Source organism: Anomalospiza imberbis, chromosome 1, assembly GCF_031753505.1.
Source record: "Anomalospiza imberbis isolate Cuckoo-Finch-1a 21T00152 chromosome 1, ASM3175350v1, whole genome shotgun sequence".
NCBI classification, from domain to species: domain Eukaryota; kingdom Metazoa; phylum Chordata; class Aves; order Passeriformes; family Viduidae; genus Anomalospiza; species Anomalospiza imberbis.
The window spans coordinates 143,615,627-143,635,060 of NC_089681.1; the positions used below are offsets into that span (position 1 = coordinate 143,615,627).

At 38.8% G+C, this 19,434-nt stretch overlaps 1 protein-coding gene across 3 annotated transcripts in view; it reads right to left on the reverse strand.

Moving 5' to 3' along the window:
• The window catches only part of UBE3C (ubiquitin protein ligase E3C), a 70,564-nt gene extending 51,476 nt beyond the window's left edge, over nt 1–19,088 (reverse strand). Inside the window, exons 1-7 of one of the 3 annotated variants that reach the window (XM_068174474.1) lie at nt 18,753–19,087; nt 8,393–8,446; nt 5,640–5,714; nt 4,841–4,987; nt 3,810–3,925; nt 2,233–2,390; nt 61–214 (exon numbers count right to left, since the gene is read on the reverse strand). In XM_068174474.1, coding sequence (XP_068030575.1) covers nt 61–214; nt 2,233–2,390; nt 3,810–3,925; nt 4,841–4,987; nt 5,640–5,714; nt 8,393–8,446; nt 18,753–18,818 — 770 coding nt within the window. In that variant the 5' untranslated portion in view covers nt 18,819–19,087. Of the gene's footprint in view, nt 1–60; nt 215–2,232; nt 2,391–3,809; nt 3,926–4,840; nt 4,988–5,639; nt 5,715–8,380; nt 8,447–18,752 lie in introns of those variants that run through there. The other 2 variants (XM_068174485.1, XM_068174495.1) reach the window with 2 other exon arrangements.
• Between the last annotated feature and the right edge of the window lie 346 nt (nt 19,089–19,434).

Consider the following 19,434-nt stretch of genomic DNA (forward strand, 5'->3'; position numbering starts at 1 on the left):
ACAACAAACTTCTGTCTGTAGCAAATGAGTACACAAATGTTTCATATTATCTTTATTTACCTTGCACCTTCTGGGCAGGAGCTATATGTAAAGTGCAATGGCTTCAGAACATTCTCCAGAAGTATTTTTGCAATAGGAACACGAGAAACATCAGAATACTCAATACTCGAGGGAAGCTTATTGTTAATTAACAAATAAAGCGACCTGTAGTAGCCTGCAAGTAAAAAAAATCACTTTTAAACACAGCATTATTTTTCTTATTTTCTATATTAAACAATATAAATTAAGTTGAAAAATACCTTCTAATTCATTACATGAAGCTTGACTTAGGAAGACATTTTACAATAGCCCAAGCCACATTCACATAATTAACAGGCTATATCAGCAATCTCTTTGGAAACATCACATTATAAAATCATTCAAAGGTAACCATATTCAGAGTCAGTTTGATTTTGAAAGATCAATCAGCTCTTGCTGATTAAGTGAATACTTTGATTTTTAAAATAATGATTTATGACAAAGATGTTCTCTTCTCCTTTGAGTGACTCTAGTCGTGTTGTCCTTTCACTCTTCCAGAAATGAAGAATTTTCTACTCTATTCCAAAACACGACTGCATCATACAGGCAAGAGGCCTGCTGGCAGAATGTCCCAATTCTGTGACCACCTTGCCTTAGCAAGCTGAAGAATACAATCACTATTTCCAGAGCAGGGCTCTCTCAGACAGTAATAAAATGCATTATCACCATGCCATAAAGACATGTATAGAGAGTAATTTATTTTTGTCTCACTGAAGTACAAACGGAACCACATGACTTCATTCTTGTTAAACCAACTTCCTTCATGCTCAATGAACTCCCAAACTAAGACACAAGTTCCACAATTACAGGAACACTGTAAATGCATAAACAGTGTCACATCACTGAGAGTCCAGTCTAAGAACCCTTCTCAGGGACCACCAAACATGTCACAGTGGAAGTCCTCATAAAGAAATGACTTAGAAATGCTGACCAGACACACATGGAAGGCAAATTATATCCAAAAACATACACTAATGAAAACTGGTAACAGATTCTTTACAAGTTCAGCATCAAAACTTAATAGGAGACAGAACATCTGCAGTTGCACAAAACCACTTCTTTATTTTTTCATTATAAGTAATCAGAAAGATAAATTTTAGTAAAAAATTTATGATTCTATAATCTCAAACTTTCATGTAATCAGTTGTGAGGACAGACTATTATACTGAAAATAAATTCATGTATATTTATTATATAAAAACCAATGTGACAAACAAAGTTTTTGTTATGCCAAGGCAAGTAAAATAAATGTGCTACATTAAGAGTAAATTTTTTCCTCATATTGACTTCAACATACAGTCCTTAGTAACAGGATTAGGTAGTCAAGTCCACTGAATATACTGTAAATATTATACAGAAATATTCCAATAACCAATGATTGGAAGATGCTCTTTCTGCATTTTACACCAGAGAGGCTGAATCCAAGAGATTTATTTCAAAATGTTTTTGTCTTTCCTCATGATCCACAAGTTTTGCAAACTCAAGCCACCATATCAAGAAGGCCAAATAATATATTTATTTTGGACATTCCCAGAGTAATAAAGTTTCTTTGCAACTAAACACCATTTTGGTGCTAACTATCCAATTCATTAACTTTTGGTATGTTTGCACAGGTGTCACTGACTGCAGTTTAGCAAACAGTTTTGCTGATGATGGTAGGAGAGAAATAAAAGCCAGGCTACCATCTCTGCTAAGGTGTCTGAGTGCTGGCAGGATGAAAAGCTAATACCAATTTAGAATAATAATGAATATTAACATTTACAGAGAACAGTACTGCAATAAGATGACCAACTTTTACACAACTGAAGCTTAGATCTGCCACAGTGTGTGTGTCCACATGAGAGTGTTAAACATCTACTGGAATAAAACTTTTGTTAGGCAGTATCCACCTACTCCCAAAAGCTGTGCTGCAGTTCTATATAAATAACTTAGTAGAATATTCAACTTATAAAGAGAATTTCCAAAGAAATCAAGCAGCAATTTCTCAAGCCATGACCTCATTACAAAGACAATATCCACCGAATGCATAGGTTAGTGTATGCAGCACTTTATTCATCTTGTCTGTGGTAAAGACAAAAATTTGATTAAACAATATGGGCTTCAGGTGTTCAATTTTTGATTATTTCCCAGAACTTCTGGTTACTAGCTACTCACCTTTTTGAACCATGTAGTGCAAAATTTGTTCAATTAATGATGTCACATAGCTGACATCTTGTAAAACAGGCAAATACGTATTCTCAGATGAAAATACCTCAAGCATTCTCATAGGAAGTGCAACATTCAGACTGTCATCATTGCAATTTTGCAGTAGCCTATAAATGAAATTAAAATTATTTAACAAGAGATTTCTCATATTTCACCACACATTCACCTTAAAGTAACTTATTTCTATCTACCTGGTTTCCAGGTGCTCTCAGTGGTTTAGCTACATCTTTTTGATGGCATCTTTATAATAGTAACTCCTGATTTTAGGGTATCTACGAATATGGCATTCTACCTTTAAATCCTACTAAATTCTTGCTCTGAGTGATTTGAAAATTTGGAGGTCTACTGCATAAACTGGAAGAGAAGCAAAGAATAATACATGTTTTACCAACATGTACCACTAACCATATTACAAATGAAGCCATGAAAGCCCCAGAGCAACACGAGCTGGGAACAGGCGTTAGGAAACATCATGTGCATAACTAACACAATATGTCTTTGATTACAGACTCAAATATTAAAAATAGAACCATTCCCACCCTTTTAACAAGTTGCTTATGTAACAGCTACCAGTAACCACAGAACTTATGATGATGAAGAGCCTGTTTAGAATTCAAAGTATTTTTTAGTGTGAGATGTATATGGACTGACTTGTCCTAACAATGTGCTTTCTTCCCCATCCATATTAAGAGCTGCATTTACAAAAACACAATTTCCACTGTAGTGAAAATGTACAATTCCATGCAGTGACACCACATCTGTGTCCCACTGCACATGGACTTCAAAGCCCACCACCCAAGTCTTCTTTAGAATCTGGTGTCACTGTTTATCATACATCCTCTCCACACTTAAAAGAACACAAGCTTTAGTAACTTAAAGGAAACAATTTTCTAAAAAACAAGTATTTTAAAGCTCTGCAGAGTGTAACTAGTCCCTATTATTGATAAGAATATATTGTTTTCTAATAATAGAATAACAACAGCTGTCAGATATTCAAGTCACCTTAACAGATTTACCTTCCTGTGACCCTCCCACTACAAATAATAAATTTAATGCTGAAGCCAAAAATGTAACTGCTCAATGTGCCTTCAGTTCAAAATAAAGTGTGAGGAAAGCCACATTCAGTTATATTAGTTTTGAAACAACATCTGTCCAAAGCATATCCTTGGTCTACTTCAGATAATAACATCTAAACACTATCAGTTCCCAAGCAAACCTGGTTTCCACAAATACTGTCAATGATATCACTATACAAAAACATGTAAGAACATACTCAGGCCCATCCTAGGAGAGCTTCCCTTAAGCACATGTTGAACTTGAAAGTCAACAGAACTTAAGAACATTTGACTGTTCTACATGGGAACAGGTATCCTATACCATGGCCGACACATATATAATATAAACAGTCCTCTACATAAAATTAATGTACATTTAATACTTCACTTGCTACAAAAAGAAACAAAAAAGTGCCCAGCATAATTTCTGAACACTTTTTACATAGTAACACGAAGAAAAAAGGAAATTACCTGCAACACAGCCCCAACAGTCTTTTTATTTGGAATAAGCAAGTAAGTCTGTCTGGACCATCCAATTGCTTAACAAACTGAGAACTCTGTTTAATTAAATTCTGACACATCCATACCTGCAACAAGATATGCCCAAGTTTGCAGTTTATAATGACAAGTTCCATCATCTATGACAACTCAGACAGTAATATTTCAATGCTGTTATGGATACCTTTGGAAGACTTACAAAACACAAACTCAGACTGAATCATGTTCAGTTGAGAAAAAACAATGTTATTCATTATAAACTCCACGACCATTAAGTACTAAACTTTCAAAGTTAAGACTGAGTTACACCATCTGGTAATTTTTTGTTTTTAACAAGCCATAATTCTTCACTGTCCATTATTAACAGCCACTATGAATCACACTCTCTCATGTATTTGGGAAGTTGGCAGTGACTTTGCAATTGATATGCCAGCAATACTGAACAGTGAGAAAAAAAATACCACCCAAACACCTTGGGAATGACCATGGGGCTAAAAAATACCACCCAAACACCTTGGGAATGACCATGGGGCTAAAAAGTACCACCCAAACACCTTGGGAATGACCATGGGGCTAAAAAATACCACCCAAACACCTTGGGAATGACCATGGGACTAAAAAATACCACCCAAACACCTTGGGAATGACCATGGGGCTAAAAAATACCACCCAAACACCTTGGGAATGACCATGGGGCTAAAAAATACCACCCAAACACCTTGGGAATGACCATGGGGACAGAAATACTGTCTAAAAATTAAAATCCTAATATAAGTATAGTATTTTTAAAAACTTTCTGTGAATAATATACATAGGATTTTTCAAGGCTTCATTTTACATATTATGTATGTGTGGGCACGTGCACTTGTAAAATCTAATTTTAAGTTATTGTGACTAAATGAAAAACAGCAGAGTGCAGTGAAAAGTGCACTTTGAAGCGAAACACTACTTTAAAAGTGCATGAAGTGCAAGTACTACAGATCAAAGTATGTACCAGTACTCACCAAACGCTTTGAATCCTCATTCTGTCTATAGAAAAAGAGTAACTGGCGAACCAGAAGAGTCAAATTCGCTCCATTAGCAGTGGAAAAGGTTCCTCCAGACTGAGCCAAATTAGCACAACGATCAAATTCACTTCTTTGGATAGAGTACTTAAAAACAAAACACGCATCAATACGTCAGTAACGGTTATGATTTAAAACAGACCAAAATTTCAGTTTCCCATCCAGTGAGGTTGCAAAGCAGTAAAACAGATACAACACATATTTGTTCAGAGATCAAAACATACACACAATAGCATAGTTGAAGTCGTAACTCCATTCTGTAATTCAGAAACTACAGTTGCAACAAATCTGTTGCTTATCAAGCATTATCACATCAAACACTTTAGTCCAGTTTACTCAAATTATTGAATTTAAACAAACTCTTTCTTAGGAGAATCTATGCAACAGCAACTTAGAACAACTTTTTGACTCAAACTACCACCTTCTCAATACTGTAAAAAAAAGAAATAAAAGCTCCACTGGTGTGTGAAAGTTGTTACTACTTAATGCTTTTTATCCAATTTTTCAACTAAAAAACCATTGCAGGATCCCACTCAGGTCCAGTCACACCCATGCTTCGCAGAATATATATCTGTTTACTAAAATATTGAGTGTGAAACGAAAATGCCAAGAGTGAAAAAAGAACTTCCGCTTTCTCCAGTACTCAAAACGATTTTTCAGTGACATTATTTATTACAAGAAAGTCTCATTTTCAGCAAAACTATTTAGCATATTTCTAATTAAATAATCAGGTACTGACCTGATGTTTTCTGTCTCTGTACCCTCTAACAAATGACTGGATTATTATTGCATTTTTCAGCCTCCGCCTTTCTTCCTGTAAAACAAAGCAAGAAAACTGAAATCAACACCATAGGACTGACTCTAATTTCTACTATTTTATCAAATAAATTTGTATTCAATATGGCCATTTAATGAAAATTAAGCAGTAAACATTAGTCAAATAAATTATTTTAATGTTTGTACCTAATAGACATAAATCAATGAGAATGCTTTTTATGTTTTTAAAAGCAAATTTACCATTAAATATTGCAAAATAATCTTCAATACTCAGTATGTATGTAATACTACAGAAATCAACATAAATATTTTATTACTTTGCATCACTTTATTGTTAATGCATTTTATTAGACAAAGACTTAATACTATGTTGAAAAATGTTGAAGGATTCATCAAATTCACTTACATCATTCCTCTTTCTGCATAAAGCAGCAAACACTGACAACCCACTTATTTGCTTTCACTCAAATAATATAAAAGCATTATGATGCTGGCACAGTTTAGATGTGGGGAAAACAATAAAAAAAATCAGTTATTTGGAGATAGTACCTCTGTCAAAAGGAAAATGAGGCTTAAAGCTCATTGTGGCCCAGAAGCAAAATATATAAATGAATAAAAATTCTTAGTCTCTTTTCCAAACCAGACATACCTAATGAATCCTTTTATGACATCTTCCTCAGAAAGTGGAAAGAGTAGCAAAAATCAACCCTTTACAATGGCTCTAAGGAACTGAAAGCCAGTTTGCTTGAGATGCTATGGAAAGAGCTCTTGGAGGGTTCCCTGACAACACCCTGGGCATATTGCCATTACAATAAATATCTATGGGAAGTGGCTACTGTAATTATATTTCTAACAATGTCCATATGGTTTCTTAAGGAATAAAAGGAGGGAAAATAAAGAGTTGCTCATGAACCTAGAGCTACAAAGCAGTGGCTGAAGGAAAAGTACAAGGATCAAGAAGCCTGCTTTAAAAAGAGAAATTTTAACCTGATCAATCCTTAAACTATATTGAACCTATAATTCTGAGGGTCACCAGACAAAATAAAACATCAAAATGTTTTCATAAATTTCATTAAAATACTTTTGGAAAGTTCACATCAACTTTCAAGTCCCAAAACCTTGATTTCCAATTTATTGTTCTATGAAGACACATCCAATTTAAAAGCACTACCTGAACTGACCAGAGAGAACACCAGACAAAATTGCTATTCAAAGCCAATTTTATTTTTCTTGGATAACCCTGGTTCTTTAAGCAACTTATCTGAATAAGCAGATTCTTGAAGACTGCCTCTAAATCATGGACCAAAATCAAAATTTTGATAGGCTAAAGGGTGTTTCTCTCTCCAAAATATTGACAGTGTCTCTTCATAACCATAATGTTAAGGCACAACTAAAACACAGATACCTTCTCTTCCTCTCTAGATACTGGTTTTATCTCAGGACATATAATTGTCAATTAGAGACTCTTAACTGCAAAGGTTTTAAGTCTGAGGTCACTGCTAAGATTCTGCTACAGGCAGTTTTTAAAAGCCATAGCTGATTTTATTCTCAGAGGAGTCATTCATTTTGTGAAAATGTGCTCCATGCCACAGCAAATCACTGTGTGCACACGTGTACCTGCACTGGGATGAGTGTGTGGCTCTGCACAAACTTTGCAAAGAACACAGACAAGCAACTGAATGGGTTTATGGACCACAAAGAAGAATTTTTTCATATGTTACTAAGAACTTATTGACCATAAAGCTGATTCATGGCATGGAATTCTGAACTAATGGGTGAAATCCTATTACTTTCCTACTCGAACTTAGTCCATAACTACACACCCATGTTGGAGAGAAAAAAAAAGCACTAACTGTCCACAGAAGCTGCAGAACTTGAGCTTAATCTAGCATGGGTCAAACACACCTTTAAGAGCCAAGGAACTGTTTTCTTCATGAGCATGAAACCTGCATAGTTACATTTTTTAATCAGTATTTAACACCATTTTTTTTTTTTTTTTTACTTATATGTGAGGGGTAGGGGGAAAATTACAAATTAACATACTGACTCAAATTCCATACTACTAAATTTTGGGTTCTTCATTTCAGTACCTATTCCTCCTTTGCATTATTCCAGCCTGAATTTTCCAGAGCAGTAAGCTCTCATCATAAACCAGTATTAAGGTTTCTTAAAGCATCACAACTCAGCTACTCACTGGTCCTTCATCAGCAGGTGATTTCAAAGCACTTGAGCTTATTCAAGAATCATTGTTCTGATTTTACCTTCACAGAACATAGGTACACACTGGAGAAGTGAAGTACTAAAGGTCAGCCAAGAAACCATAGCAGATCCAGGAGCAGAAGAAAGTTTGCTGAGACTAACCCATAGTAATAGATTACATAAATAAGGCAATAATAAGATAAAATTCTTAATTCACTAGCCAAATCCTTTTCTCAAAAGAAGACTAGATCAAATAAACACCAAAATAAAAGAGAAGTTTCCCTATGCACCCAGTGCATGCTTATCTTCTTTTGAGATGAAAAACACTTCTGAGGAACAGCTTAAAGCACTCAAATTCTTTTGCCAATTAAAGCATACTTTAGGACTATACAGAACTTGCAAATTGAAAGAAAACATTGCTGAACTAAATATGACTGCAGCAGAAGTACTTTGCACTGTAAATGTAACACCAAAGGGAAATCCAGCGGGCAGGCCAACGCTTACTAGCTACTTTACCTCTCGTTTTCTCCTTTCTTCCTGAGTGCGATGAAGGAGAGAAGCCTTTTCTTCCTGTAAGACACAAATAAAGATACTACTGCATTTTCATTCAAACCCACTTCAACTGTGTTCAGGATATTTAATGCAGACTTCAGGGATTGCTCAAAATGCATAGCACATAAAACACAGGGTAAAGTAGGTGTTAATCATTTTCTGAACTCACAAATACATGGCATGCAGCCCTCCCAGAAGAACAGAGATGGAGAGAAGTTATGTCCCTATGAAAAGGGACCAGCAAAGAGCAGCAAACTGTACTGATCCCTGTCCATATTTGTGCTCTCAGCATCCCAGTTACCCTGGCAAACATATCTCATTTACAAATGGCAGAGCTGGAGCACAATAAGGTCCCAGTCCCACCAGATCATAGCAGAAGTCTGAGTGTTTTCCTTGCCTGGAGGGTACATAAATCCCCGGCCCAGGTGCACACAGCAAGCTGTGGCACATTCAGAGCAATCACATCCTGTTCCAAAGCCCCTTGCTTTTGTCTAACTTATAAAAAACCATGAAGCTCTTGTATTTGCTTATCCTTTTTCTCAAAGCTTGTCCAGAAAAGATGTCAAGAGATACACAGCATAAATGGCAGGAATTTTTTCTTTTTAAATTTTGAACTCTTCACCCATATTAAGGCTACACATCAAAACTTTCAGGACAGTGATCTCACCAACAGGGAAAAAGACAAGAATACTAAAGTATTCATGAGGCCTCAAAACCCAATATTATTACAACAGAAAAAACATGCATTCGCTTTTAAACCACGATCTTACACAAGTACTCGCTGATTACAATATATAAACAAAGCTTTATTTGCAAGAGTCTCTTACTGGATGGTTCTGGGTCATTTCCAAGGAAATATACAAAATAACTCAATTTTGGTGTACAGTATTCAGTTTCCACTGCAGACAACAGGAGATGAAAGCACCCTGGCACCTTCCCAAATCCAGTCTAAAACACACAGCAAATTTAAGAAAACGATTTTCATTTTTTGACACTATGACACAAATGACAGCTTCGTTTTTCTCTGTATGCCCATATTAGCCTAGAGAAGAAATTAAAAAACACTCAAGTTGAAAATGTACTGTATTTTAATACAGAAAAATCAATTTGAAGTTGGCAAACAAATGTTTATAAAATATTTAAGTATAGCTGAAACAACTATGCTGGAATACTTTCAGTGTCTATCAGCAGATACAAGAATGAGAACACAAGTCTTCAGCACTTCTTTTTGAAGATACAGAGGAAGGAAAGTCACGATTCCCTCGGTTTCTTTGGGATAGAAAATACTCTAGCAGACCACCAAGAGAGTGAAAAAAAAAAAGCCCACAAGAAGGTTAACCATCTTTCCTCTAAAGACAGTTCTTATGGCCAAAGACACCACTAACTACAGCTATTGCCCTCTAAAGACAGGGTTTGCTCCATGTGTTAAACACAGGACAAACAAACATAAGGAAATCCATACATAAGGATGATGTATCTCCACTCAAGCAGTACAGAAAGGCACACACAAAGACAAAACAAGATACTAAACTAATAACCAACAAATAGCTTAAAGTTTCAGGACTTTTTCAACAGCTGATACCTGATGCATTAAAGAAGTTGGTGACATGTCTCAGTTTAGAAATGAATGTGCTGCATAAAGCACCATGTAAAGTGCATTTCTGCTTAGAAACAATGTTTTGTAATTTCTCCTTATACTTCAGAGAAAATTGAAACAAAAAGCAGAACAAAATACAGGAAAATAAAATGCTACATGTCAATAGAGAAGAGAATGGAATGAAAAAACACAAGCAAAGACAGAAAATACAAATTATTTGTAAATAAAGGAAAATAAGTGGCCAGAAGGTTTATCAGAAACAAACTTAAATCATTTGAAGAGGGAGGGAGATAGAAAAGGGCAGTATATCCTTAGTGTAACACCAGCTTTTCACTGATGAAGAACTGAGTCTCTTTGTAGCAATCAGCCTTTAATCCAATCCACTCTTAAACTATCAAAAGTTAAGTTTTCAGTCAGCCACATACTGACTTTGAGTACTTGCAAAGAAAAATGCCAAATTGTTAGAGTATAAATTAAAATAACTGTCCTAAAACAATAAAATATTCAGGTATAAGTACATCCCACCTTTAAGGAATTACTATGGGTAAAATAATACTGTTACTCATGTTCACAAAATATACACAGATCATAACTATGACTAAAGAACACATTTAAATTAAATTAAAGAAAAATATATCCCCTTAAAGAGTTATTAAACCAAGATGGAATACATTGTCTCTTCAGAAATTAAAAAGTAACCATGCATGTGCAAAAGAAAATAAACCTGCAATAGGAAAGAGATGAAAAGAAGCATGAAATAATCTTCTTCCAATACAAAGGGCATTCTATCAAAACCATTTCTTAAAGAGAGGTAACTGCAGTCACCTCTGAAATCCTCCCTGAAGTGGCCCTTGACAGCCAGCACTGTGAAAAGGAGCTGAACTCAGCAGCTGCTGCTCTGCGGCTGGCTGTGAACGACAACAGTGACTCCCGTTTGACAACTCCCAGCCAGACTCCCGTTTGACAACTCCCAGCCAGAGCCAGCCGCAGCTCAGCAGCTCTCCTGCTGCCCACAGCCAGAGCTCCTCAGAGCAGGGCATGGCCCCACAGGAACTCCCAAAGATCACAGCTGGCTCGCTCCTACTCCCCACCCTGCCCTGACCCTGGGCTGCTCATGCCATCACCTTTCTTCACCTGCCAGACAGGCACACATCAGGTGCTGAGTCTTTCTTTCAAGGTAGGCTGAACGAAGCATGAGCTTGTCCTGACTCTGTCACCCCTAACTTAAAAGGAGTGAAAAGCCATTCCCTGAATCACAGTGTCCTGACTTTTTATGATGTGGTCTTTTTCCTTCAGGGCTTGCCCTCCCAAGTGCAGAACAGGGAATACACCGTCCGTGAGTTTCCACGCAATGTAGGACATATCTGGCTGTCCCTGTCCTGCCTGATGCTTTCTCCAACACAGAAAAGACAAACAACCTCCTGCTCTAGCATGTGAGCTGCAGCACCATGAAAAACCCCAATTCAGAAGTTTTCTGTGGGGCACGGCACAAAGAAACAAGAAATGTTTCCGTGTATGTGACAGCAAAACAGAGTGACATTACAAAAATGACTCCGAGGGTAAGACAGGAAGGAAGAGGTGAAAACAGAGAAGCAGATGGAGGAAAGTACACAGAAAGGAAAATGTGTGACTGCCACCAAAGAAATGCTGAGTAACATTTGAAACGTTCATTTGTACATGGAGATAAAGTATACTTCCATGTCCTGTGCTATTCATCACAGCGAAGTTCCTGGTGGCAGAACTGCTCTAAGGCAGCAGCTGGGAACAGCCACCACACCTGACAGTGGAATGATGTCAACGTCAGTGCTTCACAACCTGCAGTTCAACCCATAACGAAAAAAGAACATTGAATTAAAGATGTTTTCTTACCCTTGTTTTGCTGAAATACACTTTTTGGTTGCAGAAGTATGTTTGCAGAACTCCTAGCTTTCACGCATCCTAGCCAAAGACTGAATAAGTTACACAAATATAGAAACTATTACTCTTTTCCTTCTGCATTTGAACACTTTGTCTTGAGAGAAATAAACTTTCAGCCCTCTTGGCTCAAAATCCAGGTTCAGAAAAACAAAATGTATATATAATTAAATCCTCTTCAATGCTTCTAATATTTGCTGACTCGTAAAATCTGAAATTGAACACTCTTGGACAGCTATTTACTTGCTGTATTTTAGCAAATAAATTTAAAACTTAAATATTCCCAGATGCAAAGATTAAACTGAAGAATTATTTTCAGGTACTAGCTAAACAGATTTTTTTTAATTAATAACACACTGAAACAAAAATTTAGTATTATTAATAAATGTTTGATGCTTCTTTATAAATGAAGAGGGTTTATTTTGGTTAGTAGCTGAGAATGCTTCGTATTTCACATTACAAGGGGTCGTGCAAAGTACAAGGCATGACTTTTTATGAAATTTTCTTTAAAAAACAAACACTTGACCTTTTTAATTTTTGTGGACAGTTATAAAAACTTGTGTGGTTTTCATCTACAAAATCCAGGAACTTGAATCTTTTTTTCTTTCCCTAAAATGAGGAACATGACTTTACAGCTGAATTTAACTTGAACCACATAAAAATCAGTAACAACTCCCAAAACAAATGAAGTGACCTAAGCAATTTATAGAATAAAATTCCTTTCAACACAAGTATTCAGTAACTCCAGCAAATAAATGGAAAATTTTTTAACATTTATTTTTACAGAATAAATGTGGCCACTGGGAAATATCCCCCACCTTCTCAAAAATGTTTCTATCTCCTGACATTATTTTAGACAAGATGAACTCCAAGTGGGTTTTTTAATCTGAATAGTAAAAGAAATTTGCATTTTAAAAGGCTTACAACAATGCCTTGAACTGCACCTCAACAATTTAAATTCCACTGAACATGTCTGAGTATGTTCAGCAGCCTGAAATACTCTGCTTTTAACCAGTTTGTGATTCTTCTTAATAACGATGTAAATAATCAGATACGTTTATACGTAGAGCAGACAATCTTGCAGAAGAAGGGAGTTTGAACTATACCCAGGAGAGGCATTTGGCCCCGCAAAGCCTGGCCTCACTGAAGTCCATGTCACAGTGCTTGCCAGAAAACACCTCAGCATTTTAGCTGAAATTTACCCTGGGATGTAGGGAGCATCTGGAACCTCTTCCATCACGCGGTACCCACAAAACCACACATGGGGGAACCAGAATTTGATTGGAGACTCTAGAGGCCAACTGGAATGCAAGAAAGCTGCTTTTACATTTACGCTCAGTTTGTCCCTCTTATGATTTTTAAGATATATAGTGTCCACAGAGCTGTAAGTGAGTGATTTCTAGTGGAATGTGTCCCTGCCCAAGGCAAGGGGGTTGGAACTGGGTAATCTTTAAGGTCCCTTCCAACCAAACCACTCTGTGACTCATCATTTTCTCAGGAACAAGGGAGGAAAATGTATTTATAAAAGCAGAAAATTTTGATTTGAATCTGAAAAAACAGCACATAACTGAAAATAACAGCGTAATTACTGCTGTCAGCTAAGTAAAACTCCATCTTTTGTAGCTTGCTTTCAAATGAGGAGAATTTCATTTGTTACAGAGAGAAAAAATGCCTAAGAATCGGGGATGCATTAACTGTGTAGTTTCCTACTGACAGGCAGTCATTATTTTACAACATAATGGTCTCCTCATACTTCCACACCACAGATCTGAATTTCCAAGAGTATTTCAAGACTTAGGCTGTGACACTGCAAGATTCAAGCTGACTCAGAGTGAGGTGTGTAGCTCCACAAAGAGCTACGCCATGTGCCCGACAGGACAAAGGTCTTAAGGGGAGCCAAGCACTGCAATTCTTTCCATTAAAAAATAAATATTCAATTTGTAACTGTAATCTAGAATTCCCATACTATAAATCCTTACCATCATTTCACTTCCATTGTGGCATGGTGCAGAGTTAAATAAGTTATAATAAAATAGAAAAGATTCCTTCCTAGAATTATTAACTATTTTCCTCAATCCATCAGTAAGAGAGAAATAAAACTGGTTTTTAACTGTCCCATCAATGCTTACATCCTACAGGCATCTACCACAACAATCAATCCCAACATGGGCAGATCGCTCCATGCACTGGCAATTTTACAGCCTACTGTTTGTAAAATTTTAATTTTAATTCCACAAGAAGTTCTCTCATGTGCAGACTACAGACAACAAAGGGCAAACAAGGTGCTTCTGGAGTTCTACCTCTGCACTTCAGCTGAAAGGAGAGGGAAATATAAACAAGAATCTAATGCTTAATGTCATGCTACTAATTTAAGAAAACAAATCAGAAACTATTAAATTAAAATATAAACAGACTTTATAAATTGAATATCTCTGATTAGTAAAGTGTCCATATTAAAAGAAATTACTAAGACTTTTAAAATACAGATGGAGTCATCAATATTTGCTCATTAGTAAGCTTCTGTGTCTTCCACAAAAAAGCCAAAGATCAAAAAGAACCCCAAACTCAAGGAACTTGTTTTCACTTTCACTTTCATGACCCTGCTAACTCATCTGTATTACAAATGCTAAAAAGGAAGGTTTTTTAAATCATCTCATAATGCATTATAATTTAAAAATACTCTATTTTAAACAGTCTTGGGATTTGTAAAAGCACAGTTTAGATAGCTCAAGTGATACCGTACGATACATTTGACTTAATACTCTTTTACCCATTTTTCCTGTTGGACTTCCACGGTGTCATTGATACATTTCACAAAGTAATCAAAGAGTGAGGAGCTACAGAGCCCCTTGTACATCTCAGCATTGGTCTGGGGATCCCTTGCATGGATGCACTAAAGCATTGCTACCTCAAATTTTTCTTATTATTACTGAAATGAATGAAGTAACACTAGGCCTGACTGTCCCAAGTCAGGCTGCCATGGTTAAACCAATTTTGCGCTGCATTCAACCTCATGCTAAAATCAGTGAAAGCTGACAGCTGTCCCCAAAAGGCCTGGTGACACTCCACCTAGCAGAAATGTGCTCACTGCACGGGACACGGGGAAGCAGCCAGGTGAAGGCACCATCTGCTCCAGTCCCCTCACAGCTGGGTTGGGTGAGGCCAATCTGAGCTGCATCCCAAGTCAACTCTTCATGCACAGCTCTGCATTTCCTGCCTAACACACCCCAGACTCTCTGCAGCCTTCCAGGCAGCAATTACTGCCCTCTGCAAAATGTCCATGAGTAATTCAAGATGTTCCCATATTGAACTCCAATAACAGCACTCATTTTTGGAGGCTACTTTACCTAAGAAGCACAAATATGGTTTGCTAGTTACAATTAAATTAAATTTGAAAATTTCTTTTGAAGAGCCTCATAAAGCAAAGAACCATGTTTTAAAGGTGAAGATAAACTACCCCAAAAATAAAAATAAATAAATAAAACCCTCCAAAATAAGTTTATCACGTTGTAAATAATGATAACATCCTGTATCTACACCTTCAAACACATACAACAGGGCACAAAGTTCAGATGAATCAGCAGATTCTTGAAAGTAGGTATGGAAGGAAAAGTTCAAGCACTGACAATACCACCTACATTTTTGCACTTCTGTACAATGTATTATTATAATGCTACAGTAATATTCTAAAAGGATCAGCCACTGAGGTAGTAAGTTTGAGAACATTAATTTGCAGCCTGTGACTAGAACAAAAACAAGTGATGCTTGATATGGGTGGACTGAAGTGCCTCTCAAGAGCATGCACAATTCAGACCAGAACACACACGAATATAAGATGCAAACAGCTCAAAAACAGACCCAAAGCTCTCTGGTTTTGTAATTCAAAAATGCCATACAAGCTAGTCATGAGAAGGCACACTAGATTCAGTACCTTACTGCCACAATTATTCAAGTCCACAATTTTTCTTCTGTCATTGTGCTCCTACTGATAGAACTTACTGAAGTCAGCCCCTGTGAGGCCTAAGGAAACACTACAGACACACATGGCAGTGCCAGACAGGTGTCAGCACATGTGAGTGTGACCAACACAGTCATTGTTTGCAGCTGCAGTTCCATCAGCAAAACCACACTTCTAATAGTGTTGCTGATCACTATTTCGGTGTAGTTGTATTCACATCAGGCCCCACTGGCACCTTTAGCACTGACTGGCTCCTCAAACAGGAGGTTTTGTCATTGCTCTGCAGTGGTGCAACCACGTTTGGGAAACTTCCCTACACTGGGTACAGTGTTATTCTTAGCATTAAACAGCCTGCATGGCCCCAGTGTTTCGGAATGGTGCCTTCTTCCACCAAAGGAATCACAATAGGCAGCACTAAGTATGCAACTAGCTGCCAAAAGCATGGCAGAGGAACAGTGTTGATCCTTCCAAAGTTATACACCATTTGGGAGGGCAAGGGCATTTGTCAAAAAAATGAGGGTGTTTTTTTTTTTTGTATGTGTACCAAAATCTGGAAGGAAATAATTCACAATTCAGCTCTCTGTAAAAATGAAGCTTATATGTATGAGAAACATGATCCCAAAGAGCCTATGATGTGAAATGAGAAATTCACATGATGCCTAATTCAGGCTTACCTAGAAACAGAGACCAGACAAAGTTAAAAGATAAAAGCAGATATATGTAATGAAGGGCCTTCAGGTACATTAAGAGCAGATGAAACCTCCCCAAGGGGCTACATCCAAAATAGACAATGGTCATGAGTTTTTCAGACAGATATAAGTTTGGTCTATTTACATATCAGGGGGTTAATCCTCCAATTACAGCTTTAGGTAATGAAGTCCTATACCCCCAGTTTGCTTCCCCCCAAATCATTTTTGTTTATACTTTTTGGGGCCTGAGGCTGTAGGGTGTCCTTGGGTAACAGGCCCCGAGGGATTGTTTTGTCTAACCAAAATGTGAAGACAGTTAACTACACTTTATATGGAGTTTAGAGCTATGCACTAATGCAATGTAGGATTTGAAAAATACAAAAGCTAAAATCTTAAGGCATCACATGGAACCCACAAACACTTCCCACAGCAATCTCTGTTGTAGTACATTTTCACAGATGTTCAGCTAAACTGCATTTAGAAGTAATTTTTAGTACTGCTTAAATAAATTCTTTCGTTAGTACTGTACACAGCTTCTGAAAATCAGCAGCTCTTTCAAGGACACTCCAGGATGTCTATGTAACCACGATGCCCAAAGCTGCGTGCGATTTGCACTGATGCAGCACAAGCACTTCGGTGAACTGATGTAGAATCATGAAATCTGTGCACCAGTCAGTATCAATCTCGTCATGAACCACAACCTCTACTGCACACAGTGAAGGTTATGCATCAATTTCAGTTTCCCGTCCTCTACATGCTAATATTTGCCCTTGGAAATTTATGCCTGCATAACATTAATAAATATGTCCCATATAATTAAAATAGACATAATTCTGATAGATTTTCATTAATTGCTAAGTGTAAAAGAAGATGTTATGGCAGTTGTTTACTTCTGTAGGAGGCAACATGTTCAGCAAGAAACACTATGAGCAAGTCAGGGTCAAAAGTTACAAAGTACCTGAAGTGTACAGCTGAGGACCAGGGCATGTTCTGCCAGCTCCGACTTAAGCTGCAGAGTATTTATGGCATTTTGACTCATGTAATGCCAGTTTACATGGCCTAATGAACAGACGTGTCTTAAGATAAACAGAAGATGAATCAGAGGAAAAGCTGCATAATCTAAATACAGTTCTGTACACAATCTCTTGTAATCTCTTTTATTATGCCAAAATGCAAACCTCACTGTGATTTTACTATCACATATTGCAGTATTTTTCCTCATTTCCTCACTGTACTGCCAAACCTCTCAAAAGTTTCCAAGAATCAAACTTGCTTTTAGTGCACAGTAATAAAAACTTAGGACTTTTTTTTTTACCCAATTAAAATTCAAAAATATGAATGGAAACAGTCGTTAGCTTCCCACACAGTCATCTCCAATGACAACGGGGAGACTTAAAGGGGAATTAAAGTGACCCCTACAGACCAGGCCACTTCTAAAAACACTTTGTCCTTTCTGTCGTTCTTCCGAAGTCCTGTGCCCTTCAGTGCTCGACTAAACATTTGCTTACCCAGGCCAATCAGCAAGATCTGAATAAATCATTCTGCTTCTTTCCCATCAATAAACACTGTTTGAGGAGATCAAACAGTCTGGTAGAGCTGACAATTAACTGCTACTAACCCTGCGCACGACAAATTGGCTGAACCTAAACTTGACAGAGACCAACCCGGCGGCCCCGGCTCACGTGGATGAACCTCCCCGGGCAGTTCGGGCTGTGCGAGGCGGTGTGTGTCCCACATCCCCGCCGCGAGGCAGGTCCACGCCAGACATTCCCACTGGAGAGAAATGACAGGAGGACTCCCAGTCCTTTCCCCCTGGAAGACCTGGAGAGCGACTGCTGGGGAGGTGCCACCGGCCACGACACCCGGGATCGATCGATCGCCTGCGGGGGGACGAGCCAAGGAGACATTTCCTCGCTTCCCACAATTCTTACTACACTACAAGCCTGGGATGGTGTGGCCTGATTATACAAAAAATAATAATAACAGTGAGGCAGGGAGATCAGAGATAAACACATCATCCATCAGGAGGGGAGGGTTTTTCTCCTCTATTAAACCTTAGTCATCGCTGCTCCCATTTCCGAAGGCCCGACAGTAAAAGCACCGATAACAGGGCGGGGGGCGACAGAACCGACACACACACGGGCACGGCCGGGCGCCGCTCCTTACCTTCCTGCTCGCTCCTCCGAGGGACACCTTGGGCCTTGTTTTGAAATCCCCTTCAAAGCTGAACATGTTTACAGCTTATCCCATGGGGAGCGGGGCCCGGCCGGCCGGCAGGGCGAGCGGCGGGGCCGCGCGAACCCCCCGGGCTGGCGCCCCGCGGCCCGCCCGCCCCCGCGGGGCTGCTCCCCCGTCCCCCGCCTTCCCTGCGGCCTTCGCTATCCCGGTCGCCCCGTTCCTGACCGGCGGCGACGGCGGAGCGTAGTGGGAGGAGGGAGAAGGAGGAGGAGGGAGCGGAGGAGGGGGCAGAGGGAGCGCTCCCGCCGGCCGCGCAGAGAAGATGGCGGCCGCCCGCCGCCCGCCGGGCGCGCTCCCGACACACGGCCGCGCCCGCCGCCCCGCCCCCGGCCTGTCCCGGCTGAGGGTGCTCCACGGGAAACTTCCCTGCTCCGGGCTCCGCGGGAGCTGCCTGCCGCTGTGCCGGCCCGGCTGGGGCTGGCCTGCGCTGTGTCCCGCATCCTGCCCGCACGGGCCGCGCTGAGGGCGAGAACCGAGCTGAGGGTCCAGCCGCGCTTTGGCATGGGGCTGCCCTCCTCAGCGTCATTTGGCTATGGGAACACACTTGTTACACACACACGTATATATGTATATAATTTGTACTTTTAGTAGCAAAGCATATCACTGAATA